The sequence below is a fragment of the Cyclopterus lumpus genome, chromosome 20 (genome assembly GCF_009769545.1).
Source record: "Cyclopterus lumpus isolate fCycLum1 chromosome 20, fCycLum1.pri, whole genome shotgun sequence".
NCBI lineage: Eukaryota > Metazoa > Chordata > Actinopteri > Perciformes > Cyclopteridae > Cyclopterus > Cyclopterus lumpus.
The window spans coordinates 9,200,313-9,213,778 of NC_046985.1; the positions used below are offsets into that span (position 1 = coordinate 9,200,313).

A 13,466-nucleotide genomic window follows, 5' to 3' on the forward strand; every position below is an offset into this window, starting at 1 on the left:
TTGTACTGTCTTCTACCTGTAGGTGACACTGTTTAACCGTTTGACTGTTGTCATTCCCGAGTCTAAAAGTAGCTGTGTTAAGTTAACCACAACAAGACCGGAAGTTAGTCACTATGCTTCTAAAAATGTGTAAGTGTAAGATATGAGAAATATCAAAAGCCTTTTAAAACGGGTGGGATTTTCTTTAGTTATCCTTATAAAAATATTATAAACGTATTACAAAACTAAACAAATTATATTTGATAAGACTTCCATTCCGTTTCACTGAAATGTGAACATGTATATAATTACCAGGCTCCTCCAGACTCTAAAAGCCCCAGGTTCAGTATGTCTTTTAGTATTTGAACAACAGCAGATTGTAGGCCTATATGCACCACAAATTACAATATCACCTCAGGACAATTCAGACAAGGGCCTTTACACCGGTACTACATTATTACCTCATTGAGGTTTGGATGGGCCTGTGTCTTTTAATGTTATTATTCGAGCCCACATGGTGCATATTCTTATATAAATCTGCTTTATTGGTGTACTTTGAAATGACAACATACATACACAACACGTGAAATGGGTTGGATCCAGCCATCATTAGAGGAATGGTTACAATACCAAAATATATAAATTAATAATAATAATAATAATAAATTGTACGTAATAGTATCGAAGTATGAAGAAAAAGTAAAATTACCCATTTTGCAGTGATGGTTACATTATTATACAATTATAGGATAGATACTATTTCTGCATTAATTTCCCCGAAATGTAACGTTAGTGGAGCAAATGTGAGTAGTATTGAATGGCTACATTCAATTAAAGTAACTACAAATTGTATTATAGTATTTAAGTAAATGTATAAACCACGTTCCACCCTTTCCACGGCTACCTCTACCCCCGAGCTATATTTTGAAACGCAGTACCGGAAGTGCATCGGTGTATTGTGTCCGGCCTGATAGGAGTTGCAGTTGAGAAGTCCCGTGACACATTTCATTGGAACTTTCTACGGCCAAGCAGGGCTGATGTTTCCTGCTCCCCCACTTACTTAACTGACGCTCATGGACAGCAAGAACATTCAAATTCACTTTGAGGTTTTTTTTATAATTTTTTTTACCGAATCGAAATTGGAAATATTGTTTGTTGTGCCGACAGTTTAAATGGTGTGGAGCGAAAAAAGCTTCGCTGGAACTCCGAAAATAGATGAACACCGCATCAAAATACTGTAAGGTACGTGATGTTCATGTCAACGTTACGTTGTTTCGCTTACGTCGGCTAGCTGTGGAGTAATATCCAACATTACCCTCCGTTAATATACGAAGCTCTACTAATATATATACTTATATATATATATATATATATATATATATATATATATATATATATATATGTAACAAAACGTCGTTTGGAGGTAGCGTTAGTAGTAAACGGAGAACTGTGAACTATCACACATTAACTTGTTGTATCTGCTCCAACACTAACACTCAATAAACAGGAGTTCAGCCGCAGCTAAAGAACATAAACAGAGTTACTTTGGTGTATTGTGTACAGTTGGTGTTACATTGTTGTCAATCCTTTCATTTCGTGACGGTATTTTATCTGTGTGGGTGTTCAGCTCCTCCCTCCGGATCATTTTGTTCTCCTCTCGGAATGCTTTTTTCTGTAATACGCGTGATATGCGCCGAGATTAAGAACCCCCCCCCCCCCCCCCCCCCCCTCCCCCCCCCCCCCCCCCCCCCCGCCCCCCCCCCCCCCCCCCCCCCCCCCCCCCCCCCCCCTTCAAGTTACCCGTGGTGAGCCTCAGGTGAGAGTTTCGGAGTTTTGGATCAGCCAAAATTAAAGTGAACTAGGCGAGGCCTCTTCAGTGATGCGTTCAAGGGACACGTTATCCTCCCCGTGTAATTGTTCCCCGCCTGTAGAAATGATGTGTCGGGCCTCATCGGTTGTCAACATGAATCCCCACGTTGGGTGTTGATTCAGCTGTGTGGTATGGGCAGTGGCTCACTGACATTGTTAAGTTAGGTGAAGTGTTTCCCCTCCTCTGATTGCTATTCAATATTGACCCAGTGTACGTGTGTGTACTGACAAGAAGGATGCTTTCTGGATAATCCTTCTCTGTTCCCCGTTGACAATATTGTGTTTTGTGGAAACTGTTTATTTTCTGCTTGTAATGATTTAGGAGGTTACCAACTAGTTCCTTGATGCAACAGGTGCCGAATGAATAACTTTTTTTTAATTAAATTTTTTATAACAAGACAAGTTTCACGTTTTTGCAAGATTGATTTTAGAGCTCTACATCTGTGACAACGGTGGTGTTGAAGTTTATAAACACCAAACGACAGTAGTTCAGATCTCGTATGCAGACCTGATATGCAGAGAAGTTGCTTAAGGCTCCATCTGCTCGGGCAACTAATCATGTTTTGTTTATGATCCATTATCATTTTCAGTGTACACGCTTATTCAGACCTGTTTGTAAACGGAAGTGCAGACTGTGAGCTGTCTGGACAGTCAGGTCAGGTCAGGAATTCGTCCAGATGCTGAGGTCGGTTGCACGCATAGGGGTTGACTGAGTTCATGCCCCTCACACTTCTCCAGCTGCACTTCCTCAATCAGAGATCGGTCTCCGTTGCATTATAATGAGATACGCCTGAACTAGAATAATGTTCACGTTATTCAGTTTCATCTCACGCGTTACAGATTTACTGTGTCCAAACTATAAAAGGTGTATTGTCAAATTTAACTTGTTTTAACTGAATCCAAACACATTATTAATTAATTAATTAGTATTCATGTAAAGTTAAAAGTACCTGGTCATAATAAAGATTATAATTGATGGCTCCTCTGAAATAAGTTGTCTTTTATCTTTATATCCATCAACCATTTTGGCTTAAATTGGTCTGTATTCCTCTGTTTATCAGTGCATACATGCCTGATTTAGCTTTCACATCTGATTCAACATCGTAGGGCCTGATTTTTCTCGCTAAAATAGCTGGTCACGCATGATACACAGCCATACACACAGAAAAAAACATGTTCAACATCCTCAAAGGATATCCACAGGCAAGGATGTGTCTTTGAGCTGAGCAGGAAGAATGCTATTTTTGATCCGGTGTATTTGTGCCTGTCAGCACAAGTTAATTCATGTTGTAGCGTGAGTGCAGGGCATGCTGGGCTTAAAACGGCAGCCACAGAATGTGCTCAACATTAATCTGGTTCCTTCACATACTCATTATGCCTTTCCGAACTTTGTTTTAATTATTTGGGCAATTTGGCAATGTCTGTTGGTGGGTGTGCTGAGCTGCAGCATTCCATATGAAGGAGAAGCCGTGTCAGCTGGATATGTAAGATGTACAAGTCAGTTATAGGTTTATTCTTCCTTGAACAAAAATATTTCTGGAATGTTAAACAGCGGGTCCTATCCAGTGACATACAGATGTCGGTTGGTTCCCTTGAAAACATTCACAGATCTGTAGCAGCTCAGGGGAATAGCCAACCGTTTTTTGTGTGCACCAGCCACAGAGCACTCTGTCTGTAATCGCCAGGTTTTAAAAACACTTGGTAAACCCCCGGAGTGACAGACCTGGTAATAATAGTCAACATTTATCATCGGCATGTTGCTGGTGAGGATATAGATTTAACAAGAGCTTAAACTATTACTTGAGCGATCAGTCTCTTGGCAGAAATGTTTACCATTTTGTAATTAAGTAATTTTTCAAGCATAATATCCCAAACTTTTCACCTTCTTAAATATCAAATTAATATCTTTGGGTTGGACAAACAAGAGAGATGTTTTTAGACGTCAACTTGGGCTCTCAGACATTGTGATGGGCTTTCTTTGTGTTTGATAAACAATTTATACATTTAATGAATAAAACGATCAAATTAAAGACAATTGTGATAGAGGAAATGCTAATGTTATTGGTCTGAATGTGGCCGAGAATGAACGTGAAGGAAAGTTAAAAGGAACAAGAGAAAAAGAGGCTTGTGATGAAGAGGGCCTGAAGGTCCCTCTGATCGCACACATGCATTTTAAAGAGGGACGCTCTTTTGCTGTACCCTCAGCCCAACGTGAGCAGAATGAGATGTCTCTTCAGGATGTGTTCAAGATCAATATGCAGAAGGACAACGTTGACCCGCAGCAGGCTCTCCGTGCGTTGTGAACAAACAGCGGTGACAACGGTTGCTGTTAGAAAAACAAAAACTGCTGAACAAACTAGTCTGACCTCACCAACAAAACACAATAAACAAGTCAGGGCAGCAGACAAAGAGCGTTGTATTAAAAGACACAGACACGGTTACATAACGCATGGTGAAGGAAAAGAGAAATGCCTCTGTGTGTGTGTGTGTGTGTAATTTATTCAGATCGCACCGTGTTCACCCTCCACATAATAGTTGCATAGTTCAATGCAGGGGGAGACATATCATCTATTCCAATTGATCATAATTATTATCAGACTCTTTTCAATAGTAAGCAACTTTACCCCCTTCTGCTCCTTCAGGAAACTGAGGTCTTGACCTTTTATTAATACTGTTGTTAGGGGAAGGAGTCTATTGCAGCTCAGCGATGAGTTTTATTTCGTGGAAGAACAACTCCGGGGGTCTTACTCTTAACCTATTGTGTAACTGCAGCTTCAAAGACCCCTGGAAGGTTATTTAAAAATACCTTTCTACTGACCGGAGCAAGGGAAAATGTCACAGACCCAGCATGTAAGAGAGTGTGCAAGTGTGTGCGTGTGTGTGAATGGATGGCTTGTATGCGATCACATACTGAAGAGTGAAAAGTGTGAGAAGAAGAGTGTTGCCGATAGAGGACTAGAACATCTCATGCAATGAGAGTTTGGAAGACATGAACCAAGATGTACGTATATTATAAGTGCTTTCTCACAATGAATAATCTGATGAGCGGGAGGAAGGAGTGAGTTAACTGGCGGTTCAGGAGGAGGGGGCCCGCCTGCTGTCATGTTGCAGCTCACTGACCCTCCTGTTGTTGCCTGCATGGGCACTTTTGCTACAATCACTTCTCTCACAGGGACGTCAAGATGAGGCTTTCAACCAGCAATGCTTTTAAAAGGCAAAACAATCCTTTTGCAACTCACCGATTGTTGACATTGTTGCTAAATGGCAGCGTCTTTACGCCTTTCCCTTTTGCATCCCAAAGAAAGAGAAAAGAGTGTTTAATTCTGAGCAGAGTGAAAACGCATCGGCAAGAGTATTAAGACCAACTTGTGACATAACTCGTAAATTAAACTCCAAACAGTTAACACAATTTGTTGTGATGCATGCAAGATGACACTAATCCTAAAAGGGGTCTCAGTCGAAGGCCCAGTCAATTGGCTGTATAAAAAAACTCAATTGAGTGAGTTACAATTACAAAAACATAACCTGGAAACGGGCCATTTCTTTGAGATACTTTGCATGCAAGTAACTGGTGGTCAAGTGAGCTTTTGTACCACAGACGAGCGCAGCTTGAAACCAGCAGCCGATGGATGACGAGCAAGAACATAGAATAGATTGATGGACGCGCAGCTTGTTTCCACAATCAACAGGACTTTGTCACACCGAAGAAGTGCCTTACCAAACATTAATGAACAATCAAATTAATACATTAAAAAAAAATTGCTTGCAAAGTTCTATTCCGGGATAAACGTTCATCATTTCAGGTGTGGACAGCATTCACACCGCAGACTGAAACGTGTGGAGAGCAGGAGAACACCAGTTTCACTAGCTGAATAACAACGTGGCGTGCTCTTTTCTTTTTTCTTTTTTCTTCTCTGCAGAATTGACCCATGATGGGGACGGGCCAGTTGTATACTTGAAGTCTTATCCTGAGGAGGCCGCTTTACTCTATGACCTTGCACCCCTTTGAATGCCGACAGCCCCGACGATGGAGGAGCAACCCAGTCACCCCAATGTCAGCATACCCTGCCACGACGAGCAGAGGGACAAGAAGAAGCGTTACACGGTGCGTACAATGTTCAATCTGCATGTCTGAGTAAGAATAATTCAACAGAGGTCATCTCAGTGTCGAGTTTTTCCAGTTTTCAGTCTATGAATGTTATTTCTGTGAAATTAGCATGCCATTATAATAATTGACTATATTAACATGGACTTTCTTTGCCCCTTTTTTCAGGTTTACAAAGTAATAGTGAATGTTGGACAACAGGAATGGTTTGTCTTCAGGCGTTATGCAGAGTTTGATAAACTCTACAGCACAGTGAGTGGTGGATTTATGTCATATCTAACACATTATCATAATTCTGGTCATGGGTCTAAGATTCCCGTAGTCTTTGATTTACTGGCTTTTGTGACATGCTGTTCACATTGAGATTTTGAATAATTATATACGTTTGACTAATTGGATTGTTGTCAAGCCCTTGAATAATTTTCTCTGTTGCTCTCTTATATAATGCAGTTAAGGAAACAGTTTCCATCTATGAACTTGAAAATTCCTGCCAAGAGGATATTTGGGGACAATTTTGACCCTGGTAAGTGTTCACACCGGGCTGATTCCTGGCTTGATCCGTGTTGCTAGTGTTGGATTGCTTGTTTTAAACCATAAATGTACCTAATAGAGTTCATCAAGCAAAGAAGAGCAGGGTTGCATGAGTTCATCAAGCGAATCGTCTCCCATCCTCAGCTTTGCAACCAGTAAGTGTTTGTGTTCCCAGTCATTATATTATGTTCTGTTGCTGAATTAATCAGGATGAATGGGTCCAATCATCTGAATATGAAACACCTAATGAGATCTAATTTGTTTGGCCATGCTTCACACTTGCCGTGAATTAGATTGAATAAGATGGAGAATGTTCCGCATTGTCGTGCTTTACTTGCTGACGTTATTTCACTTCTTGGTCCCTCTTAAACTTTACAGGCCTGATGTGAGGACCTTTCTGCTGATGGACAAAATGCAAAACCTTTCCGATGCCTCTGAGGACGAAGATGACAAAGTGAGTCAATAAGCAACCTATTTTGATTGATCAATATTTGTTTTTCTCCGTGTATAATTTAGTTTGTACTGCCGACTACATCTTTTCAGTTCATGTGTTGGATCGTCCAAATGTGGTATACAAATGTTGTCTTTCGAGACTCAAAGTACATATAGATAGCAAACAAATATCCCTTTTATGTTGCTATTGTAGCACAGATAAAGGACTGACTACTCAGAGCCAAGAACAGTCCTTGGCCAGTAATTACATCTTGATGGCTAATATAGACAATGTTTACTCTGCTCTTTAACAGAACAACTCTATCTCCAGAAACATTAACCTGGGACCTTCTGGAAACCCACAGTATGTTCAATCAATTCTATTTGATGGCATTGTGTATTTTTTGTATTTGCAACTTATTGATATTTGTATATGTTACATTTGTATTTGCACTCATATTTGAAGTCTGTCCTACCCTCAGATTGTTTTATATTTACACAAATGGAATGGAAGAGAGTCGTATGTTTCAGGTTGTCTTGCAATTGTGTAATAATAAGTTTACATGTGCAGTAATTAATGTGCTGTACTTCTTATTTCAGTGCCAAGCCCACAGACTTTGACTTTTTAAAAGTCATCGGAAAGGGGAGTTTTGGGAAGGTATGTGAACAACACAATAATGGAAAGTACAGTTGCTTTCTGTTCACCTGAGAGAAAATGTTTTTATGGGTACAAACCCAATTCATGATCTGTTTGGATTAACTATTGTCTTCAATGTCATAGTTTGATTACGTAGAAAAACAAATCAACGCTGTAGAATTAACACAGACCGATATATTTGAGTTGTACTTCAATTATTACATTAGTTATGTTTATAAATGTTTCTGTGTTTTTCTATTGTGGTAGCAAATAGTTTTAGTTCTGCTTGTGTTGACCTTTTCTTGTGAGAAGTGATAATCAGATCTGGAATTACTGAGGTTACAATGTTGTTCAACAGGCTTTTACTTCCTTGTGATATAGGTTTTCCTTGCAAAACTAAGACATGATGAAAAGTATTATGCAGTCAAGGTTTTACAGAAAAAGGTCATTCTCAACAGAAAAGAGGTAACTTTCCTATCAAATATGACCCTCTATCCATATTTCAGGCACGTGTATGGGAATTGTAAATCTGCTACTAAATCACTCCTTCCAATCAGCAAAAACACATCATGGCTGAGCGCAACGTGCTGCTGAAGAATGTGAAACACCCTTTCCTGGTTGGGCTTCATTACTCCTTCCAGACCACAGACAAGTTATACTTCGTCTTGGATTTTGTCAATGGAGGAGAAGTGAGTCCTTTCATTTTTGTGAATAATGTGCTCACACAGAAATGAGTCATAAGTTTGAGAAAAGCTGAGTGACAGTATTACATCGCTTTAAGAGCAACACTGTTGCTTGCTAACACACCTTCATGTGTGAAAATCCCCTCTGAGATCACAACATTGCGGAAGACACCGAGTGCGACTTCCTCTGTACAGCTCAAGTGTGATCAGCCTTTTTAAAGCTGCCATGTGTGACTGACTGTGTGAGGGTGACTCACTACAATCTGCATCCCAGTAAACCGGCCTCTTGCCCTTCTGGATAAGTTAACTGCAAAGACCAGTATCAGATCAATATTTACGCTTTCCAGTCAAAGTTATCTGTGTCGAGATTAGCCAGGTATTTTTTATACGAAAACCAGATAAAGGGCTGCCTTTTTTACTTTGTCACATCGTGTTTAAATATTAGATGTTTGTCCTCATTGTGGTATATGGTCCTTCAATACAGTTGCCATATAATGCATTCCCATAATCACAAGTGGACAATTTTTCTTTCAGCTTTTCTTCCATCTTCAAAAAGAGAGGACCTTTCCAGAGCCCAGAGCAAAGTTCTACATTGCTGAGATGGCCAGTGCACTGGGATATCTGCATTCTCTCAACATTGTTTACAGGTATGTTTATTTAAATGATCACATGCTGTTTGGGATTATTTAGTGCTCTTAAGGATCAAACTAAAAGATGTCAGTTAATTAGAATGCACAATATTTGAGTTGTGCAGACATTGATGAAGTTTACAATGTATAAAGTTGAGTATAAATGGACTTTAACATTTGTGGGTCTTTGTTACCAAGATACTCCCAGTGAGATTTAAAATGAAAACATAAAAGGTTTCACATAAAAGCACAAACAACATATATTTAAAAAAACGTCTGTTATCAAACGGGATTAGGAGTGTTTTTCAGTAACAGGTAGGGTTGCAAAATTCCGGGAATATTCAAAGTTGGAAACTTTCCACAGGAATTAACGGGAATTAACAGGAATAAACTGAAAATGTTGGGGTAATTTAACTGTATTTACCTTGTCATAAGCAGACATGCATGCAAACATTTATAATACAACTTTTAAAAATGACATTTTTGACATTTTGTGAGTAGAACTTTATTCTTTCATCGAACAACAAAAACATGAACGTTGAATAAAAAAGGTGTATTCCCTATGATCACCACCCCCCAAACCTACATTTTTTGGGGGGTGTTTTTCCCTGAATCTAAATGCTTTCTTTCTGGACCTTATCAACGTCCTCCTCACTGCTGTAAAAAGTTAGTCTACTGTATACAAATAAACTTGGTATTAAGATGAACATGGCTTCAGTTTACCAAGTAATCAATATGCTATATGACAAACAGTGTTGGGAAAGTTCACTTTCTACATGAACTAGTTCAGTTCATAGTTCACCAATTTTAAAATGAACTAGTTCAGTTCATAGTTCATAATTCAAAATGTTGAACTAAGTTCACAGCTCCAAAAAATGAACTAGTTCAGTTATTTTTGTTCAATATGTTGCGAGCTATAATTTAAATCTCTATCTGTCTGCGATACCGCTCTTGGCCTCTACGCCACTCGGCGCTCTCACACTTGCCAGGCATAGGGCTGAAACGTTCAGACAACACTGATGACAAAGACGTTCAAAAACAACACAACGTTTTATGTTTACGTTTATGTTTCTGGCAGACAATGTTCCCAACCAGCTGCATTCAGGGTCCAGCTGAGCTAGGCGTGCATAGTCTTGTTCTCAACTACACTTAAGTTCCCTGTTATATGCTTTTGCAAAAAAAACGTAGGCACATTTTTTTTTTTTTTTTTAATTCCCGTGGAAACTTTCCGCCCCTTTGCAACCCTAGTAACGGGACATGTGCATATGGACAGTGGTCAAAAAGGCCTTAATCCTGTTTTTTGTATGTGTGTGACACATGCTGGCCTCACACACATGATAATGAGTCTTTAAGGCCATAGCAGCCATGTGTTGTTTGTTTTGACGACCTGAAAACTATATATATATATATATATATATATATATATATATATATGGGGTCATTTTTGTCCCTGTGTCTTATTAACTGAAATTCATTTGTGTTAATTTTGTTCAGAGACTTGAAGCCAGAAAACATCCTCCTTGACTTTGAGGTGAGTATTCCTATTGACTAACCAAATACATTGCTTTGCGATCGAAATGTAATCACTATAGCAGTAATTACTCTGAATATACCTGGATCCCACAGCACCTACTTTCTTATGACGTTTGATATAACGTTGACGATACAATACTCGATAGTTTATGCAACTACGGTGCCTGAGCACCGGCTGCAGATTTAGTGAAAATTGAATTCTCTTCCGGTCATATTTGCACCACCAGTGAACAACAGTGTCATTTCCAGTTCCAGCTGGACCGAATGCGTGTGATTGGATTAGGTCTTACTAATGATTTTCCTGCCTGGCCTTATTGAAAAAGTGAGGGAACGGTGATTGGGACTCACTGAGCTACGCTGTTGCCAACATTCCCGGACAACAATAGAATCCTCAGTCCGCGGGGATAATGAGCTGCTTGTGTGGCGCATGTTGTCTAAAACCGTCTCCTCTCTTTTTTAAAGGGGCATATCATTTTGACGGACTTTGGCTTGTGCAAGGAAGGCATTTCCCAGGCAGACACCACCACTACGTTCTGTGGAACACCGGAGGTATTGCAGCCATGATTAACATGTGGAATTACTAACAGATTTGCACCAGGGCGTTCCAAAGAAGTCTCACCTTCTGTGTCAAAAAGCAATAATCATTAACAGTTTTTGGAATGTCGTGGGGTTAATGATTTAAGTATGAGTGTTTTACAGCTGTTCGGCTGTCTGTGTAGCGATATGAGTCACCCTTTCCAGAGAGGAAAAATAGGCATTCAGCAGTAATAGATGATGTACATTTGGTTGGTGTAGTTTGAGCCAGAAGCAAAATGTCTATGTTATAGTATTATGTTTGTGTGCTTCTTCTGACCAGTACTTAGCTCCAGAAGTCCTGAAGAAGCAGCCGTATGATAATACAGTGGACTGGTGGTGTCTGGGTTCAGTGCTGTATGAAATGCTCTTTGGACTGGTGAGTTTTCACTAATATATCCTGATGCATTGCACTTAGTTTTGCAGGATGCCACACAATTAAAAGTGATTATGTTTTGTATTCTACTTATGTAGACAAACTTGTTAATTTTAACATGATGCACTGGTAAACTTTAGCGCTTCATGTAAGAGCACCTTATTGTACTGTCACACTTGCTTACATGCCTCTCTCTACTTGTTTCTTTTTTTTCGCATCCTAGCCGCCATTCTACAGCAGGGATACGCATGAAATGTACGACAACATCCTCCACAAGCCGTTGGTGATGCGTCCCGGTGTGTCCAGCATAGCCTGGACTCTCCTCCAGGGCCTGCTGGAGAAAGACGGCACACACAGACTGGGGTCTCGGGATGACTTTGTGAGTGGGCTTGTTCAGAGACAGACACTTCACGTCCAGCAGAATGTCTGGGCTCCCTCTGGTGGCCAATCTGTGTCCTTCACGTCACAGCTGCCAAGACATTACAGATAATCAACTTACTTTCTATGAGAAAAATAATAATGTTTACGTTTTTTTTAATTCTAAATTTTCAGCATGAGATCAAAGCACACAGCTTCTTCTCCTCCATCAACTGGGATGACCTCGAACAGAAGAAGATCCCTCCCCCATTCACGCCAAATGTGGTAAATATTTATTTAAATTCTTCTCCGATATTAAGAACCATTCAAGCATTTTACAGTAACTTGACTTTTTGATGACTGCACCCCACACTTAAACGTCATAACTCGCATTGCTTTTGAAGACTACAGATTTAGAGAAAGTTAGTTACATATTGAATTTTGAAATGTTTCTGGTTTTAACAAAAGACTTGAATGAACAACTATGATACTCTCCAAAAACAGAACATGACAAACCTATTTGCAGTCATGTCCTTGCAGGATTACAAGGACACCTGTCCTTTACAGGTGTAATTAATAATATTAATTATGGCCCAGTTCCATATAGGTGGGTCGGGGCCCTGGTATTGTGCATGCAAGCGGACTGGAAAGGCTGTGACACGTTTAACCATCAATTAAAGCTCTGTTTACCCTGCTAAGAAATGGCTGCTGTGAAAATGGCCTTTTGTATTTGATTGCACAGGCGTTTCAAGTTAACCGTGGAGATGCCAAATTAAGTACAATCTTTTCAACTACCTCAAAACTTGAACTTCCCCTTACTTCATTTGATTGACTATTTATTAGACAATGTTTGGTTCTTAATTGTTTTATTTTATATAATTGTTTTATTTGCACAAAGATATAGTGCAACAGTACAATTATAATCGGACCCGTATTTTACATATTTTCACAACATTGTCCCCATCAAAGCAGGACTCCCGTGTGTCCACAAAGTAATACCCACCCCACATTCCTCTTAGATAAATTTGACATAGTGTGGCACACATGGAAGAATTGGCAAGTTATCACAGAAACTGCTTTATCCCATTTTAAAGCACTTTGTAAAATCAAGTTGTATCTGCTGTTTTGTTATCAAATGAAGTCCCTTTTATGAATACACATGTGTGGTTTGATTTGTATTTATTCCATGAACCCCAATATGATCCTTGTTCTCTTCCCTCTTCTTCTTTTTATAGAGCTCTTACTGTGACATCTCAAACTTTGATCCTGAGTTTACAGATGAGATGGTCCCCAACTCCATCTGCTGGTCTAAAGATCATTCCATAATCAACGCCAGTGTAATGGAGGCCGACGATGCCTTTGTGGGCTTTTCTTATGCCCCAGCTTCTGATGACTCTTTCCTATGAAACATTCCTAATGAGGTCTTAACCACCATAACTTCTCTTGACTAAAGGGAAGAATTTACACCTTGGATTAACTTGTTCTATGAAGCCAAAGCAAGCAGCTGAGACGAAACAGCACTTAAAACATATTTTGGTTGGAACAAAGAGTGCCAGAAAAGTCTTTATTTTTTACCAATTTGTATTTATATAAATATATATATATATATGATATTTTAAGAATTAAGGACAGACATCCTCTATTAATGTTATATCTGGTGGTTTCTAAAATGAGCCTTTATAAAGCCTTAAATGTGTCCCTTAAATGAAATCAATAAGCAGTTTTCTGAAAAACTTGAACAATTCACTTAAGACTTAAGATC

At 39.4% G+C, this 13,466-nt stretch overlaps 1 protein-coding gene across 2 annotated transcripts; it reads left to right on the plus strand.

Annotated features, from left to right (window-relative positions):
* The first annotated feature begins 975 nt into the window (after positions 1-975).
* Positions 976-13,422, plus strand: sgk3 (serum/glucocorticoid regulated kinase family member 3). 2 transcript variants are annotated; one of them, XM_034560082.1, is made up of 17 exons: positions 976-1,221; positions 5,769-5,953; positions 6,122-6,205; positions 6,404-6,476; positions 6,564-6,639; positions 6,863-6,938; positions 7,231-7,280; positions 7,517-7,574; positions 7,935-8,018; positions 8,111-8,242; positions 8,771-8,883; positions 10,360-10,396; positions 10,861-10,947; positions 11,255-11,350; positions 11,571-11,726; positions 11,900-11,989; positions 12,940-13,422. In XM_034560082.1, the coding sequence occupies exons 2-17, from the start codon at positions 5,858-5,860 to the stop codon at positions 13,108-13,110; spliced, it is 1,479 nt and encodes a 492-aa protein (XP_034415973.1). In that variant the 5' UTR covers positions 976-1,221; positions 5,769-5,857; the 3' UTR covers positions 13,111-13,422. The 2 variants fall into 2 exon arrangements, with proteins under 2 accessions (XP_034415973.1, XP_034415974.1); XM_034560083.1 differs by having other exon boundaries at positions 976-1,216.
* The last annotated feature ends 44 nt before the right edge of the window (positions 13,423-13,466 follow it).

Excerpts from the sequence above, each read along its gene's own strand:
- sgk3 (XM_034560082.1), top strand. The coding sequence starts at position 5,858 with ATGCCGACAGCCCCGACGATGGAGGAGCAACCCAGTCACCCCAATGTC. Across the intron at positions 8,243-8,770 it reads ATTTTGTCAATGGAGGAGAA|CTTTTCTTCCATCTTCAAAA; the intron begins GTGAGTCCTTTC and ends TTTTTCTTTCAG. Across the intron at positions 8,884-10,359 it reads TCTCTCAACATTGTTTACAG|AGACTTGAAGCCAGAAAACA; the intron begins GTATGTTTATTT and ends AATTTTGTTCAG.